Consider the following 27,542-nt stretch of genomic DNA (forward strand, 5'->3'; position numbering starts at 1 on the left):
CACTTCAACATAATTAACATTTTTGCAGCATTCCTGACATATGAGAAACAAAGTTTCAAACTGTTTTACATCGTGGAGGGCAGAAGAATAGGCATAAAGTGATAAAAACATATGCAGTGTTCAATGGGATCCTATAGGCTCAGCCAAAGGGAAAAGGATGAAGAAATTTCCAGAGGACAGGAATGTGGCAACCGAATCGGCCTACCATGGTTGAACTTAGGAAGTGAAAAATGAGGAACAGCTCAGTCAGAGGAACTGAAAGGTACACAAGGACAAGAAAATGGATGTAAGACTTACATTATAAAAGGGAGAGTGGGGCAAACATTTCTTCTAGCTTGCGTGGCTACGTGCATTTTGTTACTCCAAGGTTCCACACATGACAGTCTGTGTCAGCACACCGATGTGACATTGACTTCAGCACGTGGACCTTACAGACCCACATGGATGGAAAGGAAAAATCAGAGGGAACATTGAGTGGGGCAAAACTGTAAAGCAATTCGAAAGGATGATAATTTTAATATCTAGACACAAGGTTAGCAGATTTGGAGAGGGTGGAAATTGAGCTAAGAGTGCAGGGGTATCTTCACACATACACATTTTGACTGAAATGTAGCAAAAGAATCTGCCAGCCTGCCAAGCTACTTTGATTCTTTACCTCTTTAACCTTCGTTTCTGGGCACTCCGACTGCAGGGTGAGTGTGGCGCCTTCTATGTTCCTGGGCATAGGAGTGGATCCAGGATTGATAGTGAACTGAATCTGATCAGGAGAAATGGTGTGATGGACATAACCCTGCGACATTCCATCAGGATCCGATATCAAATAGAAGTTGTCCTCTCCGCTTCCAGATAAAAACGACACCAAGTTATTATTGTTTTCGCCTTCGTCTTCATCCTCATCCTCCTCTAAGCCAATTGGGTCCTGTTCTATCAGCACAGTTGTCCGATCATAAACGGTCCCAGAGGAAGGAGATACCAGGCCATTTCTACCAGAAAATCCCATCTTATCCTCTCTTGTCACCTCCTCTTCATCATCTTCTGTTTCATAGTATGCAACATTGTTATTCTCAGAGACAAGTTTGCTTTTATCTGGGTCATTGTCACCCATGTTGTACAGAGGATTATGGCAGAACTGTAGAATTTTCTGGATAATAGAGAAACAGGCAGTTATCAATACAGAAAATAAAACGTGATAGGAAAATATTTCACTTGAAGGTACCTGTCATAACCTCAAGGCTTTCCAAAGTACTTCACAGTTGAAGTGCAAACAATGCCATAACATTGGAAATGTAACCAACATTTTGCTCATGTTTAGTTTTTACAAACAGCATGTGATAAAACAAGTTGGAGAGAAAATACACTTGTGCTACAAGTCACACAGATTAGTATCACAGAAGGCAGCCAAGAGGCCCATCAAGTCTGTATTAGCTCTCTTCAAAAAAAACAATTCACCAAATGCAACTCCCCATGCTGTCTTCTTTTCAGCGTTCTACTGAAGTTTCTTATTCTTAAAGTTCTTATCAGACTTTCTTATTATTGTAGTTAATGTCATTAACTGCTCCTAACATGTCCTGCCAGTACGTCCCATGTTTGATTTCTAGGTGTGCTGGCCTCAACAGGTATACTACAATAGCCTCAGTAACACAGTTACAATGTGAAAAGAGTCATAATAGTTAAGTCACTATGTTGGAAAGGGAAGAGTACTGCCATGACCTACTGTATGGGCATGTTTACAGAGAGATCACTGGTGCAAGGCAACAGGCCTGCTGCTTCTAATGAACTGTACACCCCACTGCTCCCTCCTCCCACCAAAAAAAAAAAATTAGCACCTCACCAGAAGAGAGTAGAAGTCAGTCAAGACAAACAAAGCATTTCTAAACTTCACGTGCTGAATTTAAACTCAACAAGAACGCAAGGTCATTTTAAATAATGCATTCCAGATTAATGTGCACAAGATTAGAGTTCAATTTTCATCCAAGAATACCAACATATCAAGTTGCATTTTTTGTAGTTTCTAACCCAAGAATGAAATACATTTTTTCGAAGATTAGTTTTGAATATTTGTACTCCCCAATTTTCCCAGTTTGGGAGCTCTTAATTTCTTCCAAGTGTATAAAGCCCTGAATCAAATAGACTGTAATACAATGATTGGCCATGGATGAACTGAAAATAAAAATTTTTCTTAAAAAAGGAATTTATAAGAATGAATCAGCATTTAAATGCTCTTAAAAACAGTGTCAGGATTGAACTTGGAAAATTGTTAAATATGGTTAAATAATTTTCTGAGTGCACATGTTACAAATATATTCAATATGAATTCTTTAGTTAAGCAAGTCAAGTGGCTTACAGTTGCAAACAGTTAAAAACAAAATTTATGTTAAATATGAAGAGTTTGATCACAGAAACAGTGGCGTGTAAGATGCAATGCATGTAGCTGCACAGATTATGAAGGTCCCAGATTTAAGAAACATGTTCATTCTCATGACCTGGGCATCACTGACACTAGCTATCTGGCTAACCTCAGTCTTTCAAAAAGGCTGTTAATTGATTACACACTTGAACAGAACCCTCTTATTTGCAATAGGGTGTTACCAAACAGCTTGTTAAACTGATGAGAGTCCTTTACAGTGTGAGGAAAGATGACAAATTCCTGCGCACAAAGGACATGAAGTAATCAGTTTGGCATTAACAGCAGTCGGGCTTCATAATGACTGAGTAACTGACTGGTTATCTGCATATTAGTTTAAAACACAGGTCAAATCAGAAACAAATCTCTAGATTACTAGTTTAGTAACAGTTTCACATAAAATCAGTAGAAAGAAAGAACGGTGTAAGAAGAAGCTTCACTGTCTGTAAGGTATCAACAGGGATGAAAATAACCATGCTTTGGTGTATTTTAGCTCAGATAAAAAGTATGTTTTTGTGGAGTATTGGGCAGCTTAATTTTAAATTTATCAACCACATTTTCTAATTCCACTATGGCTCAACCCACTCTAACTCTGCTAGCCATGCCATCCTACATATAGTGCCTTGTGCATCTCATCACTCCTTTATTACCTAAATTGGCAGCTGTGCCTTACAGCCCATAATCTGGAATTTCCTCCTCATGCTCTTCATCCATCTCTCCCAAGGTTGTTCCTTGAAATCTATCTTGCCAACAAAGTTTGTAGTCAGCTGCCTGACTATTCTTCTTCCTTGGCTCCATGCCAACTTTGCATTTCACAACGTTCCTGGAACATTCTGCGACGTTGAGGCGCTATATAAATGCGAGTGAGGGCTGTTGTGACGCAGTGGTAATATTTCTACCTGTGAGCCAAGAAACTAGGCTGAAGCCCCACCTGCTTCCAGATGGGTGCAATAACATCTGAGCAGGTTGGTTAAAATATCTACAAATACGAATACAAACACTACACCAGCCAAGTGCTTGGAGACGGTATTAAACCTTGGATTGTAACTCCAAAAGCAGATCACTTGGGTACGGAGGTACAAGGAGAGGAGCCCGCACAAAATCTCGCAGAATTTAAAAAAAGGGAAGAGGATATTTTTTGAAAAGAAGTCAATACCCTCCCTCCAGGAGAACAGGACGGAGTGGAGTCTCCATGTGGAGGGAAGTGTGGACTCCAGCCGCAGCTGGGGGTCTAAGAGAAAAGCAGTCATATCTCTTCTCTTACCTTCCACCGCTCCCTCACAGTATAAGACGAGGCCCAGGAGTTGTCAACAGCCCCGTTCCCAACTGTCCGGGACCGACCACACTGACAGCCCGGGCCCAGCTCCTGTACAGGACGAGACCGGTGAATTGCGGTGGGAAGGTTCGATAAAGAGACATCAAACTGCCTCTCCCCAAGGGTTACTCAGCTCTTTCCTCCCTGCCTGCATTTTACCTGTTCTCTCAGCCCCTCTCGCAGCAACAACTCCTCCAACCGCCACCATGGCTCTCAACCAGTGATGCACGCCGGGATAGCGGATGGTGGTGGTGGTGGCGGCGGCGGCGCCAGCCCCGCCCCCTGTCCCGATCCGCGCACGCCCTCAAAAACTCACCACCCAAACGGACACAAATTCGTTCGGCCTCCCCCAGCCCCCGCCGCTATCGATTTATCGATCGAACGTATCATGACCAGCGATGTTTTGTACAGGATTTCAAAGGACTCGTTCGGTCCGTTTCCACGGCGACGACCTCTCGGGGGGTCGATGCTGACGTCACAAAGTTACACGTGACCCTGGTACTCCACCGCCCCCCTGCCCGGGGAAGGGGCGGAGCTTTCCAGAAAGTTCAGGTACTTTCTACTCCGGACGTTATCAGGTGGCTGTGTTTATGATCGAGGCAAGAAACTTTCAATTAAAGCGATATTCAGACCCGTCTTTAATCCAGTCCCAGGTATTAATTTACCGTTCCTCTCCAGAATTATAGAAACGGATGGGTTAGCTCCCCAAGTTGACCATAATATGGAAGGTTCTGAGGAAGGGTCACCGGACCCGAAACGTTAACTCTGATTTTTTCTTCACAGATGCGGCCTGACCTGCTGAGCTTTTCCAGCAACTTCTGTTTTTGTTCCTGATTTACGGCATCTGCAGTCCTTTCGGTTTTTACATTGAAGGTCTGCCTGGATCCATTCCCACTCTAGCCATTCTTCACTCCTCGCTCATTCCAATGTTGTGACTTAAGGCTATTTTATACAGCACCTTCCAATCGTACCACCTCAAAAGGCAAGCACACCACCGTCTGCAAGTCACCCTCCAACTCACTCTTCACTCCTGACCTGGAAATGTATCGCTGTTAAAATCATTGAACTCACACGCTGTAAGCCTACCTCTAGCACCTGGACTCCAGCAGTTCAAGTAAGAGGCTTACCACCATCACCTCAGGGGCTATGGGGAGATGGGCAGTAAATGCTGCCTGGGCCTCATTCCATGACTGAATTTAAAAATCATTCAATTTTCTCAAGTAAAACGTTGACCATGAAAACTGCTGCCAAGGACTTTACTGTAAGATTCTGGTAAGATGGTGGTGGAGTAGGACACTCCAGCCAGAGCTCATCTGCTCTGCAGTTCTTTTTCTTTTTTTCTCCCTCTTTTCCTCCCTTTTGTGGTTTTTGTCCTCTTCTGTCTTCTCAGTCTCTCGGCCTCAGACACTCGGTTCCAGTCTCTGAAGCAGGGTCGGCGGTCCGGAGCAAGGAAGCCAGCAGCCTGGGCAGGATGCTAGTGATGAGTGTGCCCGGAGCAGGGATGCCAGCAGCTCAGTGCAGAGCAGGAGCAGGGACAGCAGCCTGGTTGGCCCCTGGGACTGCAGCCAGCAGTCAGATCATGTGGAGGCCCTGCCAAGGTCCACAAGTCGGACTTTGGTTCAACTCAACCTTGGTCCACGTGACTGATTTCCTCTGATGCGAACTCTTTTCTACCCTGTGAGTGAAGTCATTTTCCCCTTCTACCTGCAGTCCTTTGGATGAGAACTTTAATTGATGTCCCGTCTGTTCTGATTGATAGATGAAGAGGAAAGAGCTCTTCAACACTGTTGTAAGTAATCCCTGGCTGTTAAGTGCTTTGGGATGTCTTGAGGGTGTGAGAGATGTTTTAGGAACTAAGGTTAGTGGGAACAAAATTAATTGATTTTGTCCCCGAGCCTCTCCTTCCATTCAGTAAAATCATGGCTCCTCTGTGACGTAACTCCCTTTGTCCCATCCTGCTTAATACCTTTGATTACCTTAAATTGATATCAGTCTCAGATTTTAAATTAACAATTGAACTAGCATCATCTGCCAGTAACAGGAGAGCTTTCCAAATTTCTACCATCCATTCTGTGCAGAAGTGTTGCATAACTTCACTCCTGAAAACTTTGTCTCGAATTTTTCGGCTATGTCGTCCAAAGAAAGATGGACTAGCATCCCAACTAGAAAAAATGTTTGTCCACCTACCCTATCCGTTGCCCTCAGAAAAGTTTGATAAAAGCACCTATGATGGCCATTTAAAAGCTCAAGAATACTGAAAAATCCTCCAGCAACAGCTTTATATGAACAAGTCTCAAAGAAAACACCATTGCACAGTTAAGATCTTTTTCAATAAGCTTCGTTATACCAATTCCATGCATTGTTTATGTCTAATTGGCCCAAAACAAGCTGCAACTTGAGTGTTAGCTCAGTTGGCTTGACAGCTGGTCTGTGATATGGAGCAATGTTAACAGCATAGGTTCAATTTCCTTACGTTGGCAGACGTCACCACGAAGGACTCTAGTTTTCAACCTCTTCCCTTGCTTGAGATGTGATGACTCTCAGGTCTGTAATGAGTAGCCCTATGATCTGGTAAGACTGTGGTAACTTGATATGACTTGTAGCATTCCAGTGCTTCTGACAGTTCATCTATGTAGTCTTATCTCTATAACCTGTGCTTTTTAGTTATGATAACTTGTCCGATAGGAAAGTGACATTTGCCCTCGTATCAAGCACAAAACTAACATGTTTATTGACGTAGACGAGTTCAGTCCCTTCTGGATCATTTGGGAATACCTCATGGAACCAAATGTCAATGATAGCATTTTCTGAAGAAGGGTCCCAACCCAAAACATCAGCTTTCCTGTTCCTCTGATGCTGCCTGGCCTGCTGTGTTCCTCCAGTTCCACATTTTGTTATCTCTGACTCCAGCATTTGCGGTTTTTGCTATCTCAATGGTAGCAATTTGTTTTCAAAGGTGAGAACTTTCTTTTACACTCTTTTACTGCTGTTTGTCATTTTTCATAAAGTTGTTCATTTTCCCTTAGGAATCTCTAACTTTTTCTCCTGAAACTTTCACTTGCTCCTTAGAGTCTCTTTCACTTAGGCCCCAACATTTAGTATGTCTGTGGTTTTTCTCTCGCTTCCTGTGTAATGGATATAGTTTTGGTCTCGTATTTAAGAAAGAATATACTGACATTGGAGAAAATTCAAAAGCATTCAGAAGACTGGCTTTTCTTCAAACAAAGCTGGAAATCCTTTTTTGTTTACAAGGAAAGTATGAAGTAGCACACCATAATGAGAAATGGTCTGTGTTCAAAAAGTTAATGGTGGGGTAATTGGAGTATGAGAGAAAACTAGACAGAAATACAAAAAACATAGTAAGAGTTTCTATAAAGAAAGAAAAAAGCTTCTCAGTGAGTGTTGGCCCTATTGAAAGTCAAACTGGAGAATTAATAATGGAAAATAAGGAGGTAGATGACTTAAATAGGTATCTTACATCAGTCTTTACAATAGAGTGTACAAGTAACATCCCTGAAGCAGTGATAAAACAGGAAATGGAAGGAAGGGAAGAACATAAGGAATCACAATCACCAGAGAAGTGACACTGAGCAATTGTTGGAGCTGTTGCCTGGTGTGACGATATGACCTTTAAAAGGATTAGTCTGACCAGTTTCACTTGAAGAGGGGCTGAAATAATTCTACAAAGGCTGGTTATCCCGACACCAAGTCACCCCTTATTTACAGATGAATAGCCCTTGACTCTAGTAGTGCCTCTTCAGAGTCAGCTTTCAGTGTTATTATCTCTGACACACCCCTTTTTATCTGTCAGCCAGTGCTCCCTGATTGGACCAGATTAGCAGCCCCAATCAGAGAACTCATATTCTATGAGGTCCAGCTGGCTGACCTCGTTACAGTCACGACATCTGCCCTCTTCTGAGTTCGAGGATATAGGCCAGTCATTTTTCTTGGGGAGCATTTTAGCACCAGGTCGGGTTAGTTTCATTTTGTGTCCGATACGTGTTTAACGCGTGGGAGCTTGCCTCTTGCCCCAGGAATGCTTCTATACAATTTTATTCTCTTCTTCCAGCAGCAAAGGCGTTGAGGTGGTTCCTTCCATCATATTCATCTTTGATTCTGTGGAATAGTCAATGTTTGATGGAAAGGGTGAATCCACAGGTTCCAGCAGCCTTTCCGACTGATCCGAGGGGCAGGGCACGTTTTGTTCCCACACCATTTGTGAATTCACGGTTTTCATATGGTCCATGTACTCGTTCAGGACCATTGCACCTATCCGAATTTTATACATCACTGGTCCTGACCTCACGTCGACCATGCCTCTTATCCATGCAGGGCCACTTCCATGATTCTTACCACCAAACTTCCTTCCCTGTATCAAACTGTCTCTCTCACTTGGAATCTTGTGGCTGGCATTGACGTTGCTGATGCCGTTTCACCTTCACCTCATGCATGTCCAACTGCTTTGAGTGGGCGTCTACAATGATAAAGAATATCGAACCCATGAAAGGTCCTGCATAGTGGATGTGCAGCCAAATCCAAGGTTTACCCTATCATTCCCACAGATGTGGGGGAGCTGGTGGTTGTAATTTTTGTCCTTCTTGGCACTCTGGGCACTGTCCCACCAAGGCGGCTATGTCTGCATCCATGCCTAGCCATCAGATATAATGTCTTGCCAACACCTTCATTTTGGAAACCCCTAGATGGCCCTGGTGGAGTTCAGCCAGAATTTGGCGCCAACCTTTGCTCGGGACAATCGCTCTTCTCCCCATAACAATATGCTGTCCTATACTGTGAGCTGGTCTCACTGGGTTCAGAAAGGTTGCAGTTCTAGTTGTGATGGCCCTATGGTTTCCCCCATCACCACCAGTTGTTAAAAACCTAAAGAACTGCGGATGCTGTAAATCAGGAACAAAAACAAAGTCGCTGGAAAAGCTCAGCAGGTCTGGCAGCATCTGTGGAGGAGAAAACAGAGTTAACGTTTCGGGTCTGGTGACACTTCCTCAGAACTGAAAGTTGTTTCACCAGTTGTTTCAGTTTTGAAAGGGCTAGATCTTTCTGGGTTCAAAATGTGATATTGTCAGCTTTGACTGGGAGCGTGTCCAGGAAATTTAATATCTTTACAGAATCTTCCATTGTGGGTACCACCAGTGGCATATCTGCTAATGGTAGGCGGTTCATGTATCCGCATTCACTACTCAGCCTCCCAGATGATGTTCTGACTTGTAATTGTACATACTTGGGATTAGAGCCCACCAGTGAATGCAGCCTGTAGGTATGAGCAGCGTTGCCTTGTAGTCTTTAAGCAGGCCAAGTAAGAGTTTGTGGTCATGATTATCACAAATTTTCATCCAAATGCATTGGTGGAGCTTCCTGACTTGAAATGTGACCACCAATCCTCCTTTCTGTATCTAGATCTATTTACACATTGCATTAGCCCAAGTCCTGTTATTTGGTGTTCCTCTCCATTGGGCCACCTATGAACAAATACCACCCTGATGTTGTACAGGGAGGCATCGCATGTCAATACCAGATCTTTCTTGGGATCATTAGTGTGCCAACACCTTAGAGGATGATAGCAATTTCCTTACTTCATCAAATGCTAGGGCTTGTCTACGTGATCCTTTCCAAGGCTGACCCTGTTTTTTTAGGAGTTGATGCAAAGGTGCATGGATGGAGGCCAGGTTATGTATGAACTTTCAATGATAATTTACCAGCCCAAGAAGTGACCTGCTGGGCTTCAAAATCGGTATGACCAGTACTGCCCATTCACAATTACACTGGTTTGATGATTCCTTCACTTTCAAGCCTACTGATTTCTGCCTGTACTTTTGCCTGTAAGGGAAATGGCACTGAGCAGCCTTACAGAATCGTGAAATTGTTTCCTGGTCAACATGCAAGATGGCCTTAACTCCTCTTATAGTCCCTAGATCTTCCTAGAAGACTTCAATTAGAATTTCACTCAAACAGCCATTTTCTAATTGAAAAATGTTGAGCCAATGTAGGTGAATCTCTCACAATCAATTCTGTCCCATCAAGCTTGAGCCCAAGCCTTTTTATTACTGGCAACTGAACCAGTTGCTTTGCATAAGAGACCAAAGTTGTATCCTTAATTTGTAAACGTTCCTTGCCTAGCCGAGGTCTTGCACAAACGTAAGGGCTTGTGTCCAGAGCAAATTTTGTTAAAAACTGGTACTGCGATCACTTATTCAGCCATGCCAATATTGACCTCAATTAGAACCAAAAGACCATTTAACCAGATGTTTATTTTGATTGGTTCTGATTTGGATGTTGCTGAACAATTTAACTGTTCCAATAAAGATGTAGGCCAACTTTCCAGGGTATGAACTCTCCTGGATACTGGCCTATGAGTTATCTTACTGAATTTAGGTCAAGAAGGACTATTTAGCTGTATCAAGTCCACGTACTGGCAATGACAACAATGGCTTGCTGGCCCAGATCTTTAGATAATTTTAACCATTTGGCCGGGGCTAGGCTTTGTTTTGGGCCAACCTAGAGTCCCTTCGTTCAGGGCATATAGATCATAGAATCCCGACAGTGTGGAAACAGGCCCTTCGGCCCAACAAGTTCACATCAACCCTCAGAGCATCCCACCCAGACCCATCCCCCTATAACCCACCTACTCTACTCATTCCTGAACACTATGGGCAATTTAGCATAGCCAGTCCACCTAGCCTACACATCTTTGGACTATGGGAGGAAACCGGAGGACACCCACGCAGACACGGGGAGAATGTGCAAACTCCACACAGACAGTCGCCCAAGGGTGGAATCGAACCCGGGTCCCTGTTGCTGTGAGGCAGTAGTGCTAACCACTGAGCCACTGTGCCACCCACTAAATTGGGAGACTACAGTTAATTCTGCTAACTAGCATTTTTTTTGTTTAAAACTGCTGGATTATATTAGATTTTCATCAATAACTCATCTGACAAAGATACAATTTTTTCTCATTTTATTTTGTAAGCAGTCTGTTTGTGTTGGTCTTCATGAGGATTTATTATGGCAGATCTCCAACAAGACTTGTGCTTTAGAAGTAGACACGTTACTACCCAAGCTGTTCTCTGCAGCTACAACGCTGTCATCATCTGGCACTGTTACAAATTGCTCGAACAGGACTTTTCTGCTAAAATCAGTCTTCTCTCAATCATCAGCAAAGAGCATGGTTCCAGGGATGTGGAACATCACTTATGAGGATAAATAAGAGAAGTTGGGTCTGTTTTGTTTGGAGAAGAGGCTAAGAGGAGATTGGGTAGAAGTTTTGAAAATCATGTGGGATCTGAACAGAGTAAATGAAGAGAAATTGTTCTCACTCATAAAGAACCAAAGATTAGAGGGCACAGATTTCAAGAAGCAAATATAAGCTGAGAAACAACTTTTTCTCAGAGTGGATTGGATCTGGAATGCACTGCCTGGAAGTATGGTGGAGGCTAGTTCATTTGAGGCATTTGAGAGGGTATTGGCTGATTATTTTGAACGGAAATAACCTAAAGGCTTGTGGGATAATACAGGCGAATGACACTAGGTCACGATGCTCATTTGGAGAGCTGGTAAGACATGTTAGGCTGATTAACCACTTCCTTCGTTGGAACACTTCTGTTTGAAGGGGTCGTTGACAGTACAATCAAGCTGTACTCACTCAGCAATAACCTGCTCACTAACACCAAGTCTGGATTATGTCAGGGCTGTATAGCTCCTGAACTCATTACAGTCTTGGTTCATACATTAAAACTGCAAAGTCTGAAGAGGGTATTCATCTGGACAGTGCACCCTACAGCAACCTAGACACTAGAAATCATTGTGACATAAATAGCCTAGTTTACCCTACAGAAGTCTCCTTTTAAACCTGGGGGTTTATGCCAAAATTAGAACAACTGTCTCACGCCCGAGTCAACCAACAACCTGACGTTGTCTGTATGTATGATTTTGAGTCTATGACTGTGTACTAGACACCACCAACTCTATTCCTCTAGATTTTGTCCATCAGGACAGAATCATCAGAGAGGTACTGTGATATACAGTTGGGAGAGTGTCTTTCTGGGATTCCTCAACATTGACTGTAGAATGCATAAAGCAGCATATTGTGCTCAACCACCATCCATACCTCATTGCCCAGCAATTTTCCATCTACCATTACAAATAAATCGGAGGATTGATCCCAATTCATTGAAGTATGCAGGAGGGCATGCCAGGAACAGCATCAGACATCTCTCAAAATGCGATGTCAACCTGCTAAAGGTACAACACAGGACTACTTGCATGTTAAATAGCAAAAACAGAATGCAACAGACAGAGCTATGCAATTAGATGATTAATGGATCTGATTTCAGCTCCCATGTCCTGCCATGTGAATGGTGGCGGATAATTAAACAATCACTGAAGGAAGAGTCTCCAGAAATATCCTCATCCTTTGCTTGGAAAATTTGGAGGGGTAGCATTGTTAATCAAAGATGGTATTTGTGCGGTAGTTAGATTTGACCTTGGTTCAGCAGATCAGGATATAGAATAGATGAGGAAATGAGTCACTGGAGGGAATAGTTGACAAAAGAAGTATGCAAGAATATATTCCATGCTTATTAAAAGGAGACAGCAATAATCGTGCGTGGCTTTTGCCTCCATAAGACTTGGAAAAATCAGCGTGATAGTAGTAGTCTGAATGAGGAGTTCATAGAATGTTTTCAAGAATTTCATAGACCATCACAATTTGGAAATCACCAGAGAGGAGGTTATATTAGTCTCGCAATAGTGTAATGTGATAGGATTAGTTAATGATTTCAGAGTTAAGCTACTTCTAGGTCACAGTGACCACAATACGATTGAACTTTATGTCCAGTTTGAAAGGGAGAGGACTGACTCTAAAACTAGTGTTTTAAGCCAAAATAAAGGTGACTATGTGGACATGAACACTGAGCTAACTGAAGTGAATAGTGTAACAGATTAGCAGATAGATCAACAGTCACTCTGGCAGACATCTAAAGGAATGTTTCAAAATAAATACATTCCTACGATAACAAAGATCTTTTAAAGGGCGAATCACCATCCATGATTAACTTAAGAAGTTAGTGGAAACATCAAACTTGAGGGAAAAACAGCATGTAACTGCTCAAAGATCAGTGGCAGATCAGATAATTGGTCAGAATATGAAGAATGGTAGGAATGACTAAAAGAATCATCAGGAGGAAGAAATTCAAGATAGAAAGGAACCTAGCTAGGAATGTAAAAATCGATAGCAAGAGTTTTGCAGGTATTTTAGAAAGGAAAAGAACAAGTAAGTGCTAGCCTTGTATAGAGTGAGAATAGGAAGTTATCAGAATAAAGAAACAGTGGATAAATGAAGAAGCATTTTGCTTCAGTCTTCACTGTAGAAGACACAAAAATAGTGCAGTTGTAGCTGTAAATCAGGAGGTGGAAAGGAGAGAGGAAATTAGAAATTTTAATCATGAGAAGTGACATTGAGCCAGATGATGGAGCTTTGAACAAGTCTCTGGGTTCAGATGGATTTCATATTAGGGTTTTAAAAGAGGTGATGAATGAATTAATAGATGTAAAATAAAATGAAGAGCTATGGATGCTAGAAATCTGAAACAAAAAGCAGAAATTGCTAGGGAAATAGTAAGGATTAATTAAATGAAAGGGGTAAGACATGGCAGGAGAGCTCCAAATCATAGTCTGCTCCTCTTGGTCGATGTGGGAAACAGGGCGTGTTTCCACTGCCCGGGACCTGTATGTGTGCAAGAAAGCTCTCCAGCTGCAGCTCCTGGAAGCCTGAGTTTCGGAGTAGGAGAGACATCTACCCCTTATGGAGCATTCACAAGGCAGAGAGTGTTGTGGTATAGAGAGGTGTATAGCATGTATAGAGAGGTGGTTACACTGCAGACTCAAACTTCACAGGCAGGAAGGGATTGGGTGACCACCAGGCGGAGCAGGAGAGCTAAACAGGCAGTGTAGGAATTTCCTGTGGCTATTCCCCTGCAAAACAGATATACTGTTTAGGATACTGTTGAGGGGAATGGCCTCTCAGGGGATAACAGCAGCAGCCAAATTCATGGCACCATGGTTGGTTCTGCTGCAGGGGGAAATAGGCATAGAAATGCTGTAGTTATTGGGGATTCAATTGCAAGGGGAACAGATAGGTGTTTCTGTGGCCGCAAAAGAGAGTCCAGGATGATGTGTTGCCTCCCTGGTGCTAAGGGTCCTGGATGTCTTGGAACGGTTGCAGGACATTCTGGAGGGAAGGGCAAACAGCCCGTGGTCATGACACACATTGGTACTAATGACACAGATTTTAAAGAAAAATGGGACGAGGTCCTAAAAACAGAATATAGAGAATTTGGAAAAAAGTTGAAATGTAATACCTCAAAGGTGGTTAGCTCAGGCTTACTACCAGTGCCACAAGTTAGTCAGAGTAGAAGCAGCAGGATGTATAGGACGAACGCATGGCTGAAAAGATGGTATGAGGGGGAGGTTTCAGATTTGTGGGGCATTAGGACCGGTTCTGGGGAGGTGGGACCTGTACAAACTGGACAGGTTACACCTGGGCAGAACCAGGACTGATGTCCTTGGGGGGGCTACTTGATAGAGTGGTTGGAGAGGGTTTAAACTAGTGTGGCAGGGGGATGAGAGCCAGAGGAATAGGGCAGTAGATGCAGAAACTTAGGGGAGATGTAGAATCCAAGGCAAATATGACTAAGAACAAGAACAGGCAGTGAAACGCCCCTGACAAGAGTAGAGGTGGTGGTCTGAAATGCATGTTTCAATGCAAGAATTATAATAATTATAATAGGCAAGGTAGATGAACTTAGAGCTTTGGTTAGTTCTTGGAACTATGACATTATTGTAATTACAGAGATTTGGCTGAAAGAGGAACAGGACTGGCAACTGAATATCTCAGGATTTAGGTGTTTCAGGTGTGATAGAGGATATAAAAGGAGTGGGGAAGTTGTTTTGCTGGTAAGGAAGTATCTCTCAGTTGTGCTGAGGGAGGATACATCAGAGGACTCATGCAGCGAGGCAATTTGGGTAGACCTCATGAATAGGAAAAGTGAAATCACATATCCTGAGTGTGACTATGCAATTGCCTTCACTCAAGTGGTATCCCCCAAGCTCAATCGGCCTGGTGAGGGTGCCCACTTCCATTGGAATATTCTGCAACTCATATGCTCCATTTGCTGCTTTTTCCAATGATAAAGTCAGTTATAGTGCCTGTTTGAAGTCCTGTTGGGCTTCAGCTAGTAGGCTTTTTGCATAGTTACATCATTAGTCACACATACTAAACAGCCTGTTAGCATATCAGTAAGTGTTAAACCAAAGTCGCAGGCTTCTGCCAGTCTTCTTAACCTAGTCAAAAGTCCTGATATGGACTCCCCTGGTTCTTGAATTGCTGAGTAAAAATAATAGCATCTTGTAATTAGAGGAGGCTTGCGTAATATCCGTAACTATATCCGTCAATTCTTGAAAGATTTTAGTATCTAATGCCTCAGGGAACGTGGGACCCTCATAACAGAAAAAGCTGTGGCTCTACAAGCTGTCAGGAGAATTACTCGTTGCTTTTCATCTGCCATAATGTTGTTTGCCCAGAAAAAGTAACACATTCTTTCCACGTACTGGACCCAGTCATCGGCAGGTTGGACTAATCAAGCTTCCCAAAGAAAGGCATGATGTGAGAAATGCTTACTCCAACTCAGAGATGACTGTTATGAGCAGGTTTTTTTCAGGATCGTACTTTAATCTCGTTGCCACTGAAACAATTCCGTAGAGGCCAGTATCGTGTCAGCAAGTCACCCTTTATGTACATGTGAACAGTCCTTGACTCTAGTACTGCCTTTTCTAAGTCAGCTATCAAAGTGTATCTGTCAGCCAGTGCTCCCTGATTGGGGCTATTAATCCAGTTCAATTAGGGAACTTATTCTATGAGGTCCAGCTGACTGACTTCATTACAATCACTATGGGGCATTATAAACCTGCTGTCGAGGTGTCTACTCCATGGAAAGCAGAGTAAATAGCTTTAGGCTTTTTTTATTAGATAAAAGAAGCATGAGTGGGTGGAGTCAGTGTCACAGATCCAGGGTTTTAGTTTTACTTTCAGTTGTTGAAGTTGGAGTTTTTGGAGTTGAAGCTGCTAGATATACCTCTCTCTGCTGCAAAAACAAATTGAGTTCTGTCTCTGCTGCTACATTCATTCTGTTGGTGTTCTTTCTCCTGAACCAGAGGAGATAGCAAGTGAGGGAAATCTGTTTTGCTGAATTTGCCTTTGCCATGGGTGTGCTGATGGGATGCTGCTATTTCACTAGAGCCAAGTTACGGCAATTCTTATTTTTTGTTTGTATTTTAACTATGATGTAAGAATAAAGTGTGTTTTGCTTAAAGCCTAGTAGTTTGACCAATTGAATCAAATCTGGAACATAGCGCCTTATACTTGTCTCTAAATAAGATAAAAATTAGGGTCTAGACTATCTCCTTGATATGTTTTGAGGGGTTTGGTCTGGTCCATAACACCTGGGTTCTGATGGACATCATCCTAGGATTTTGGAGAGGTAGCTAGTGAGAGAGTTACTGTGTTGGTTTTAATGGGATGGGATTAGTTTAGAATGGCAGCATAGTGAGCACAGATATGGTGGGCAAAGGTCCTGTTCCTTTTCCTGTACTGTTCTATGTTCTAGGTTCTGATGAGGAGTGATCTTATTGAAATGTAAAAGAACTTGACAGGGTAGATGTTGAGAAGATATTTTCACTGACGGGAATCTCAAATGAGAGACTGAATCTTAGTCAGACTAGTGTTGAATTTTTTTGTAGGTTTTCATGCTAGGACGCTTAGCAAATTTCTTGTGCTATCCTATCAAAATTGACTCACTAATTACCAGCCCACCCTATGGTATGTCTTGCATCTAATTTCTGTCCCATCTTACCTCAGACCTTTTCCAGAAGAACTAATTGCTCAGCAGATATCCCAGAATACACTGGCATCCCTTGCAGCTGTTCCATTTTTAAGAGCATTGTGTGCAACCAGACAAATGTAGGTTCGGAGCTGCCCTGCACAGTTCCTGACATTTGCCTTGGACATGGCAATCAGGAGTAAATTGGCACCCTGCTTTCTGGGCAGTGTCCTGGAGGTCCTGCTGGATGGGATGGTGCACAGGAGGGACTGCCTCTTCCCCCCAGGAGCAACAGTGGAGGCCACAACAGCAGATCATACCAAACCCTGGTCCACTCCTCCATCACTCCAAACACTCCTCGCTTCCACCTATAGCATATTCCCATATAATCACAGAAGATGTAACACTCGCCCATTCACCTTCTCCCTCCTCGCTGTTCAAGGCCTCAGACACACCTTCAAAGTGAAGCAGTGTTTCACATATGCTTAATTCAATCTAGTGTACTGCATTTACTGCTCACATTGCACTCTCCTTTAAATTGATAAGACCAAAAGCAGATTGGGTGACCATTCTGCGGAACACCTCTGCTCTGCCCATAGGAATGACCCTGACCTCGTGGTTGCTTCCCATTTCAGTAAACTATCTATCTGTCATGCAAACATTTCTGTCCTGGGCCTGTTCAACGTTCCAATGAAGCACAACACAAGCTTGAGGAACAACATCTCTTCAGTTGTTTACAGCCTTGAAGTCTCAACATTGAGTTAATAACTTTAGAAACTGACCACTTTATGTGCCGTCCAGCTTTCTTAAAGTCTCTTCCCTGACAGCCTTGTCATGTTTTTATCTTGTTTGCTTTGCACTTAGCAATGACTCATTCTCTCACTTTCACACCTTAATTTACACCCTTTTAACATAATTGTTTTTTTTCTCCATAATTAACACTGTCTTTTGCATTGGGCCTCTTGCCATCCATCCCCTTGCTTCTCCACTGCGTCTTGTCAAAAAGTAATTAAAAAACTATTTTCGAACATCTTTCGTTTCCAAAGAGTCATACCAGACTCAAAACGTTAACTCTCTTTCTCTCTCCACAGACTCTACTAGAGTTTCTCCAGTGTTCAGTGATTATACCAGACCACACCAGCCTGATCTAAATTGGCATAACAGTCAGTGCAGTCTCAGCCTTCTGGAGGAATGCCAGCATTTTACAGAGAGGTATATCAGCTTCTTCACTTTGTTAGCTTAAATATCACCATCTTTTCTCTGATATCTCACACCCATTCTATCTCTGCTGCTGTACTGAATTCCCAACAAGTCTCATGCTCTAGCACTCCCACTATTGTCTGTAATATCTTTCCCACTTGCTCGTGCACACCCCAAACCCTGACACCACTAACTCTGTATGCTGTCTACACTGCCTGATCACTCGCTTGGCACACCTCCCCATCTACACCAACACAGACAGCTGTGCCATCCACTTTCAACTCTTGTAATACCTGCCCCCTCCCAAGGGAGGAGGAAAACAACCCACAATAGGGCTGAAAAAGTCAAACGGGTCGTTTGGCTCCTCATCCTTTTTGAAGAAACGATCCTGACTCTGACTGCCTGAAGCAGGTCTGGTATTGGAGATTGCCCTTGACTTTTCTTGTATTCACCCATGGAAGTTGGGCATCACTGGCTGGGCCAGCATTTATTGCCTATCCTTAGTTGCCTTGAGAAGGTGGGGGTGAGCTGCCTTCTTGAACTGCTGCAGTTCACATGCTGTAGGTGGACCCACAATGCCCTTAAGGGAGGTAATTCCAGGATTTTGACACAGCAACACAGAAGGAACTGTAATATATTTCCAAGTCAGATGGTGAGTGGCTTGGAGGGGAACTTGCAGATAATGCTGTTCCCATGTATCTGCTGCCCTCGTCTTACTAAATGGAAGTGGCTATGGATTTGGAAGGTGTTGTCTAAGGTCCTTTGGTGAATTTCTGCAGTGCATCTTGTAACTAGTATACAAGCTTGTATACTTGTATACTAGTACACTAGCTTGTAGCTAGTATATGGTGGTGGAGTATGATTCTTGTGGATGTGTTGCCAATCTCGCGGGCTGCCTTGGCCTGAATACTGTCAAGTTGTTGGAGCTGTTCCCATTCAGGCAAGTGGGGAGTATTCCAACACACTCATGATTTGTGCCTTGTAGATGGTGGACAGGCTTTGGTGAGTCAGGAGATGAGTTAGTTGCCACAGTATTCCTAGAATCTGATCTGTTCAGTTGAGTTTGTGGTCAATGGTAACTGCAAGGATTTTGGGGAAGTCAGTGATGGTAACACTATTGAATGTCAAGGGGTGGTGGTTAGATTGTCTGTTATTTGAGATGGTCATTTGTGTGGTCCAAATGTTACTTGTCGCTTGTCAGCCAGAGCCTGGATATTATCCAGATCTTGTTGCATTTGAACATGGATTGCTTTAGTTTCTGAGGAGTCACGTTTAGCGCTGAACATTGGTCAAGATTGGCGAACATCCCCACTTCTGACCTTATGATGGAGGGAAGGTCATTGATGAAGCAGTTGAAGAAGGTTGGACCGAGGACACTATCCTGAGGAACTCCTGTAGAGATATCCTGGAGCTGAAACAACCACTACTATCATCCTAGGTGCCAGGTATGACACCAAGCAGCCTCCGATACCCATTGATTCCAGCTTAGTGTGGGCTCCTTAGAGCCACACCTTGAAGGCAGTCTTGATGTCAAGGGCTGTTACTCTCACCTCACCTCTGGAATTCAGCCCTTTTGTCCATGTTTGAACCAAGGTTGTAATGAGGTCAGGAGCTGAGTGGCCCTGGCAGAACCCAAACTGGGCATCACTGAGCAGGATATTGCTGAGCAGGTGTTGCTTGATAGCACTGTTGATGACACCTTCCATCATCTTACTGATGTTCGAGAGTAGACTGATGGGGCGGTAATTGGCCGGGTTGGATTTTTCCTGCTCTTTGTATATAGGACATACCTGGGCAATTTTCTACTTGTCGGGTAGATGCCAGTGTTGTAGCTGTACTGGAAGGGTTTAGCCAGGGTAACAGCAAGTTCAGGAGCACAAGTCTTCAGTACTTTTGTCAGAATGCTGACTAGGTCCGTAGTCTTTGCAGTATCCAGTGCCTTAAACCTATTATCTGATATCACACTGAGTGAATACAATTGGCTGAAGACTGGCATTTCTGATGCTGAGGACCACCGGAGGAGGCAAAGGATCATTCACTCGGCACTTCTTGCTGAAGATTGCTGCGAATACTTCGGCATTATCTTTTACACTGATATGTTGGGCTTTTCCATCATTGGGGATGGGGATATATGTTGAGTGTCCTCCTCCTCCAGTGAGTTATTTAATTATGATCCCTGTTCCCAACTGGATGTGACAGGACTGCAGAGCTTAAATTAGATCTGTTCATTATGGGATCACTTAGTTCTGTCTATCACTTACTGTTTATGCTGTTTGGCATGCAAGTAATCCTGTTTGGTAGCTTCACCAGGTTGACTCCTCATTTTAGCGTAAGGTTGCCACCATCCCTGATGCATTTCCTGGCATGCCCTCCTGCACTCGCCATTGAGCCAGGGTTGATCTCCTGGCTTAATGATAGTGGTTGAGTGGGGGATATACCGGGCCATGAGGTTGCAGGTTGTGCTGGAGTACAGTTCTACTGCTATTGATGGCACACAATGCTGTATGGATGCTGAGTCTTGAGTTGCTGGAACTGTTTGAAGTCTGTCCATTTAGTAAAGTGATAGTGCCAGACAGTATGATTGAGGTTATTCCCAATGGCACTGTGTGGTGGTCACTCTTACCAATACTTTTCTGGATAGATGCATCTGCAGCCAGCAGATTGCTAAGGATGAGGTCAAGTCTTTTTTTGGCCCACTTGTTGGTTCCCTCACCACCTGCTGCAGAACCAGTCTAGCAGCTATGTCCTTTAAACCCATATGGCTCATCAGGAGTGCTGCTGCCGAGCTGCATTCTGTGGTGGACATTGAAATCCACCACCAAGAGTACATTCTTTGTCTTTACCACCCTCAGTGCTTCCTTTAAGTGGTATTAAACATGGAAGAGTACTGATTCATCAACCAAGGGAGGATGGTACGTAGTAATCAGCAGAAGGTTTCCTTGTTCATATTTAACCTGAAACCATGGGACTTCATGTGTTTCAGAGTCAATGATGAAGATTCCCAGGTCACCACCCTACTGGATGTATACCACTGTGCTGGTAGGACAGGACATATTCAAGGATGGTGATGGTGTGTCAGACTGTTGTTTAACCAGTCTGTTAGAGAACTTTCCCAATTTTGCGCCAAAAAAAAAAGCTGGTAAGGTGAACTTTGCAGGATAGATAGAGCTGTTTCTGCTGTTGTCTTTTCCAGTGTCTAGGTTGATACCAGGTGGTCTGCTTGGTTTCATTTCTTTGTTGAGACTTTATTGTAATTGATACAACTGAGTGGCTGACTTGGCCATTTCAGAGAGCAGCTGAGAGTCACCCACATTGTTGTGGCTCTGGAGCTATATATAGGCCAGATTAGGTGAGGATGGCAGATTTCCATCCCTGAAGGACGTTAGTGAAACAAATTTATTTTCTGACAATCGACAATATTTTCATGGCCATCAGTAAATTCTTAATTCCAGATATTTTTTATTGAATTCAAATTCTGCCATTTGCCATGGTGTGATTTGAACATGGGTCCCCAGAACATTAGCTGCGTCTGAGAATGTCTGGAATTCCCTATTCCAGAGAATTGCAGAGGCTAGATGACTGAAAATATTCAGTGGGGAGATAAATAGATTTTTGAAATATTGGAGAGTTGAAGGTTGAGATGAGCTGTCATGTAGCAAGAGTTAAGACCTGGGGCACGCTTGAGGGCCAAAATGGCCTACTTGCGCTCTTATTTCTTAAGTTCATATATGATTTTTCTAGAGCCCACAGTCTTTCACCTACACTCCATAGCAGCATCTGAATAAAGTATTGCTTTTGCAGTGGTGAGCTTGAGTTTTTGTGGCTTCTATGTCTGCTGCTGACTCGCTTCATAAGTAGAGATAGCAGAAACTGCAGGTGCTGGAATCTGAGATTGTTATCTCTGTATAGAACTGATGAACACAGTGGGCCAGGCAGCATCAGAGGAGCAGGAAAGTTGACGTTTTGGGTCAGGACCTTTCTTCAGAAATGGGGAGGGGAAGGGAGCTCAGAAATAAATAGAGAGCAGGGGTGAGGCTGGGGAAGGTAGGTGGGATGGTGATAGGTGAGTGCAGGTAGGGAGTGGTGGGGATTGGTCAGTGGGATGAGAGGGGCGGATAGGTGGGAGAGAAGATGAACAGGTTGTGTCAGGTCAAGGAGGCGGGGAAGAGAGGAAAGCTTGGACTTGGGATGAGGCCGGGGGTAGGGAGATTTTAAAACTGGTGAATTCCGTGTTTAGGCCATCGGGCTGTAGGCTCCCGAAGCGGAATATGAGGTGCTGCTCCTCCAGTTCGCAGGTGGTGTCATTGTGGTACTGGAGGAGGCCCAGGATGAACATGTCACCCAGGGGAATAGGAGTGGAAGTTAAAATGGTTGGCGACCGCAAGGTATTGTAAGTTGTCACATACAGAGCACAGATGCTCTACAAAACCGTCTAAGAGTCTATGCTTGGTCTCACCGATGTAAAGGAGGCCACATCAGGAGCAGCAGATACAGTAGACCAAGTTGATGGATAAGCAGGTGGAACCCTGTCTGATATGGATATTTCCCTCCCCACCCCTATCTTCCTTTTGTAGGGACTGCTCTCTCCGCGACTCCCTTGTCCACTCCACACTCCCCACAAACTCCACCACCCCCAACACCTTTCCGTGCAACCGCAGGAAGTGCTACACCTCCTCCCTCACTTCTATTCAAAGCACAAAACAAACCTTCCATATCAGATAGGGGTTCACCTGTACATCCGTCAACTTGGTCTACTGTATCCGGTGCTCCCGATGTGGCTTCCTCTACATCAGTGAGACCAAGCATAGACTCGGAGACCATTTTGTAGAGTGTCTGCACTCTGTACGTGACAAACGACAACATCTTCCAGTCGCCAACCATTTTAACTCCCCCTCCCACTCCCTGGGTGACATGAACATCCTGGGCCTCCTCCAGTACCACAACGACACCACCCACAAACTGGAGGAGCAGCACCTCATATTTCACTTCAGGAGCCTACAGCCCCGATGGCGTAAACATGGAATTCGCCCGTTTTAAAATCTCCCCATCCCAAGCCTCCCTCTCATCCCTGCCTCCTTGATGTGACCCAACCTGTTTATCTTCTCTCTCACCTATCCACCCCTCCCATCCCACTGACCAATCCCCCACCACTGCCTACCTGCAGTCACCTATCACCATCCCACCTACCTTTCCCAGTTCCACCCCTCATCTATCTATTTATTTCTGACCCCCTTCCCCCTCCCCATTTCTGAAGAAGGGTCCCGACCCTAAATGTCAACTTTCCTGTTCCTCTGATGCTGCCTGGCCTGCTGTGTTCTTCCAGCTCCACACTGTGTTATCTCTCCGTAAGTAATTGTGTTCAGCTGTTGACTGACTGTCTTCTACAGTGATAATGTTCTTTAAAGTGGTTGACTCACTTACTTACATTTCTTTTGCTTCTGGGCGAGGTTAAATTTGCACATGTGCTTATTTTCCCAGAGACCACTCCTGGTATTTTGCAGTATTTGCCACCTCTACAATATGTGGCACTGCCACTAATCCTCCTTTGCCTTTGCATTGTCTTAGGCCTATTTACTAACTAGTGATAGAAGTCACACCACCAGAGAGTATTTACAGAAGACATACTGTTCTTGGATAATGGGAAGGTTTATTGCATGATAAATACCAGCACAATTACATTTGGTAATTAAGGTAGTTACCAAGATCTTGGGGAGTTGGCATAGTTACATTTGATCCCTCCAAATGCTAGAGAAGAATTCACTGTCTCCTCCCACAGACTATGTGTGATCTCAGTAGAAAGGTTGGCACCAGTGTAATATGAACATTAACTCATTAAGTATGACCTTATGCAAGAAAGCTCCTGAATGAAAATGTCATGAAACAAGGTGTTCTGTGCAATGCAGGATCCCGAAGTGTTGTAAATTACTCTTGGACTATGGGCTGGCCCAAGCAGTGAAGAGCACCATCTAGGATTGGAACTGTGAGACTGAGTGATGGAGGGATTTAAAGGCAAACTGATTGATAAAGGAGATTGAGCGCAGCCTGTCAACCTTCAGAGGAGTTCATGAGCAGGAGATTCAGCACCTTTGGGGATTAGTCTTGGATGGGAAAAGAAAAGCAGCGAACAGACGACAGGATCATTTTTGATGCAAGCACAAGTTAACATGGTTCAGTTCAGTATCATATTACGGTCATTAAAGTTTAAACATTTCAAATTAAAATACTGGACATAAAGGCTTTTGACATCAGACAGGACACACACTAACTGAAACTGGGTGTCCAACAAAAAGTGGGGATGAATGGCTGCCCTATAATAATTCCTTAACCTTCTAAATCCTAGTTTGCTTAATCTCATTTTGTAATTTAACCCTTGGAGCATGGCTTCCAGTGTCTTGTATTCTAATACAATTGATATAAAGGCTGGGATTCTATTATCTTTTTGGATTGCCCTTGTACCTAGCATTTTTGTAATGTGTGAAAGGCAAACCTGGGATGTACTGGTCTCACTTCATAAAATTTACCTCGTTTCATTCTTCTTCTTCACAATGCATACAGGCCTGTTACTTTGCTGGTTGTTTCTTGACCAGAGTTGAATTTAATGCTCACAGTGTCAATTTAGCACAATGTTGTATAGCTTTGTTTACACTCTATTGATGTGATAATATGGTCCAGCGTTCTGTTTACTTTGGTGATTGTTGCCATGTGATGACTGGACAGTGTAAATATTGAGTCTACCAAAGTCCATCATCACTCTTAGATCATTAGATATTTGAACTCTTATTCATTAGCATCCTATTGAATGTAATTAATCATAATACTGACATCTTATCATTTTGGGTTTAATCCCACCTGCCAAATGGGAACCATGCAAGTGAGTAGTTAAAATATCACAATTTTAAATCTTAACATGCTCTTCTGGACAGGCATCAGATCCTGAAGATATCCAGTTAATACCATTAATTTTTGGGAATCTATTGGTTTTAAGCCCTTTGAACCCATCTGATAACTTTTTACAAGTGATCTCCAAGTCATAGAGTTCGTTGTGAAACTTTTTATGATGCATGGTATATTACTAGTGTCTTCTTCAGTCAGTAATTTTACAAAGTATTCATTTAGGGTATCAATTAGTTTTAACTTATCTTGAACTTTAAGCTTTGCAGTTCTTTGCTTGCTCTCTCACAGTTGTATTATTGGCAGAGCGTCTTCCCGTTGAGTTTGGTGTCGTTTGCACTGTCTGTTTCTATTTACATCATTTACATTTTTTGTAGGTTCTCATGTTCTTCAATATTGGCTTAGCTGTGTCATTACACTCTCATTTGCAAGTCAGAAGATTGTAGGTTCTGTGCAGCATTAAGGAATGAAGCAGGTCTTGCTGTGAGGTCAGTATCATTCCCACTTTCTGATCCCACATGCTGTGGATGATTTTTTGAATTGCCACTTAGTGGCCAGAGGCATGTTCAGCATCCAGTCTCAAATGGCAAGCATGCTCCCAGCACTTGAGAGCAAATAGAAAGTACTCCAGGACATAAGGAGCTGAAGTCTGACATTGGTGATAAGGTAGAGAGAGAGTGCCTTAAGATGCAACTACTCTCTCTGCATTTTTAAAACTTTTCAGAATACAAATGCCACAGCTGTCAGACCACCTTTGCAAGGCCTGCTCCTCCACCATTTGGGAAGAGCACTTAATATGCCCCTTGGTGGCGATTTTTTACCGGGCTCTTGCATGTTGGGTAGCCATTTCACCCCTGACACAGCCTTCTTCAAAGTGACCTGCAGGTGGGTCTCTGCTGGTAAATTGATTTGCGGAACCCCAGACCCATTCAGCTTCGTTCCTGCTAACAGTAGCCCTGTGTTTTTGATTAAACATTGGCTGAGGCCCCAGCCTCTGAATGGATATAAGAGATTCCAGGGTTTTTATTGTGGAAGAGAAGCTGTCCCCTAGTGTCCAGGACAATATTTGCCCCTAACCAACAGCATGAAAACAGATTAACCACCATTCGCTGTTTAGACTGTGCCACGGAATTTGGCTGTCTCCATAACAACCGTGCCTAAAGTAAAGTGGCAAAAGCTGCTCTTAGGCTGGAAGTGCTTTGAGATGCTCCAAGCAGAATAAAATTGTTAATAAATGAATAAAATAACAAAACCTTTCTTTCCACTCCCCACGTTTCCTACAGTAATTTCTGTTTTTAATTCTATGTAATATTGTCTTGTCAAACCATTTAGGTTTAAACCACCTCAGTCTGTACATCATTGTTCTAATAAAAAGTTGATCAGAAGAGAGATACTAAAATGTTTTATTGGGAATGAAGACTGTTGGGAGTAATATTAAGTGAACTGGTCAAATGGAACGTGTGTGTGAGAATAGGGCCTAATTACAGTGTGTGAGGGTCGGCGTGCAAGGGACATATTCTAATTCTTATTTCTATGATGCAGAGGTGAGAAGTCCCTCTCCCTTCACAGACACAGGTCGGCCAGTCAAAAACAACCAGCTGGGGGATGGCAGATCCACCGGTCCTGGTTCTGAGCCATTGGGCAGCTGTGGTCCTGCAAGCAATATTTCTAAATGGAGAAGACACTGCTGAGTGCTGAGATTGGATCCAGTGGGAAGTTTCAAAAAAGAAAAAGGACAAAATGTTTTTCCACCTTACTAACTCGTTTCACTTCCATAATATAGCAACAAAGTACAGAGCACAGAATATGACTTGGGGAGAGAGAGAGACAACAGGAGATGGGTTCTGCCGGTGCTGCCTCAGCCTCAGCACCAGTGAGGGGAGCACGCCAAGAGGTTAGGGGCTTATGACTTGATTTGCAGCTTCTGTGGCCCCAGTTGGTGTTCCAGCTTACAGCTTGGGAAGTGCTGCACTGGAGCAGCATCATGGCTCAATGGTTAGCACTGCTGACACACTGCACCAGAGATCCAGTTTCAATTCCAGTCTTGTGTGACTGTATGGAGTTTGTACGTTCTCCCCATGTCTCCATGGCTTTCCAGTGGCTGCTTCATCCCACAGTCCAAAGACCTAGAGGCTAGATGGATTAGCCGTGGTAAATGTGGGGTTAGGGGAATGGGTCTGCGTGGGATGGTCTTCAGAGGGTTGGTGCGGACTTGATGGGCTGAATGGCCTCTCTCTGCACTGTAAGGATTCTATGAGTATTACATAAGAAATTATTCATACTAATTGATCCTTAGGTGATTTCTCTGGTGATGAAACTATCTCTGAGCCACAAACCAAGTCAAGATTACTTATGGAAGGTCTGATTTGTGACAATGCATTCACATCATAAATGGGAATACATAACATCCAGATATATCTTAGCAGTCAGTTTCAAATAGTAGGGTCAATGTTCAGGAACAAGGGGAAAATACATGCCAATCAACTGCGGAATGTTCTTATATACACCTGGAACCAGTAATATAGTGGATAAAAGTCTGGAACAGGGGGATAATATTCAGTTATTTCCAATTTATTTTGGATTGTTGATGACAGCTGTTTAAGATTCTTTACAGTGAGAACTTGCAATCAGAAAATCCTATATTTCACCAATTAATACAAACTGCATAATGTGATACCTTTATAAGAAATATAATCTTATGGCACTCTTAAAAAGCACAGTGGCAATTAAAAAACTATTTCATAATTTAAAAAGTTGCTTTAACTGTGTACATTCAGAGGTCCTGTTACAGGGAGAGATTAATCTTTGCTGGCCTTGGCTTGTTATTTTGATTTTTAGAATTGAC

At 43.3% G+C, this 27,542-nt stretch overlaps 1 protein-coding gene and 1 long non-coding RNA gene across 2 annotated transcripts in view; one reads left to right on the top strand and one right to left on the bottom strand.

Annotated features, from left to right (window-relative positions):
• Nucleotides 1-3,991, bottom strand: part of LOC125486253 (metal regulatory transcription factor 1-like) — a 5,053-nt gene extending 1,062 nt beyond the window's left edge. The window contains exons 1-2 of the mRNA XM_048612957.1: nt 3,879-3,991; nt 656-1,141 (exon numbers count right to left, since the gene is read on the bottom strand). Coding sequence (XP_048468914.1) covers nt 656-1,105 — 450 coding nt within the window. The 5' untranslated portion in view covers nt 1,106-1,141; nt 3,879-3,991. The remainder of the gene's footprint in view (nt 1-655; nt 1,142-3,878) is intronic.
• A 222-nt stretch (nt 3,992-4,213) lies between these two features.
• Nucleotides 4,214-27,542, top strand: part of LOC125486299 — a 31,637-nt gene continuing 8,308 nt past the window's right edge. The window contains exons 1-2 of the long non-coding RNA XR_007264981.1: nt 4,214-4,372; nt 17,698-17,818. This is a non-coding gene — a long non-coding RNA (uncharacterized LOC125486299). The remainder of the gene's footprint in view (nt 4,373-17,697; nt 17,819-27,542) is intronic.

This window comes from Rhincodon typus, chromosome 27 (genome assembly GCF_021869965.1).
Source record: "Rhincodon typus isolate 14 chromosome 27, sRhiTyp1.1, whole genome shotgun sequence".
NCBI lineage: Eukaryota > Metazoa > Chordata > Chondrichthyes > Orectolobiformes > Rhincodontidae > Rhincodon > Rhincodon typus.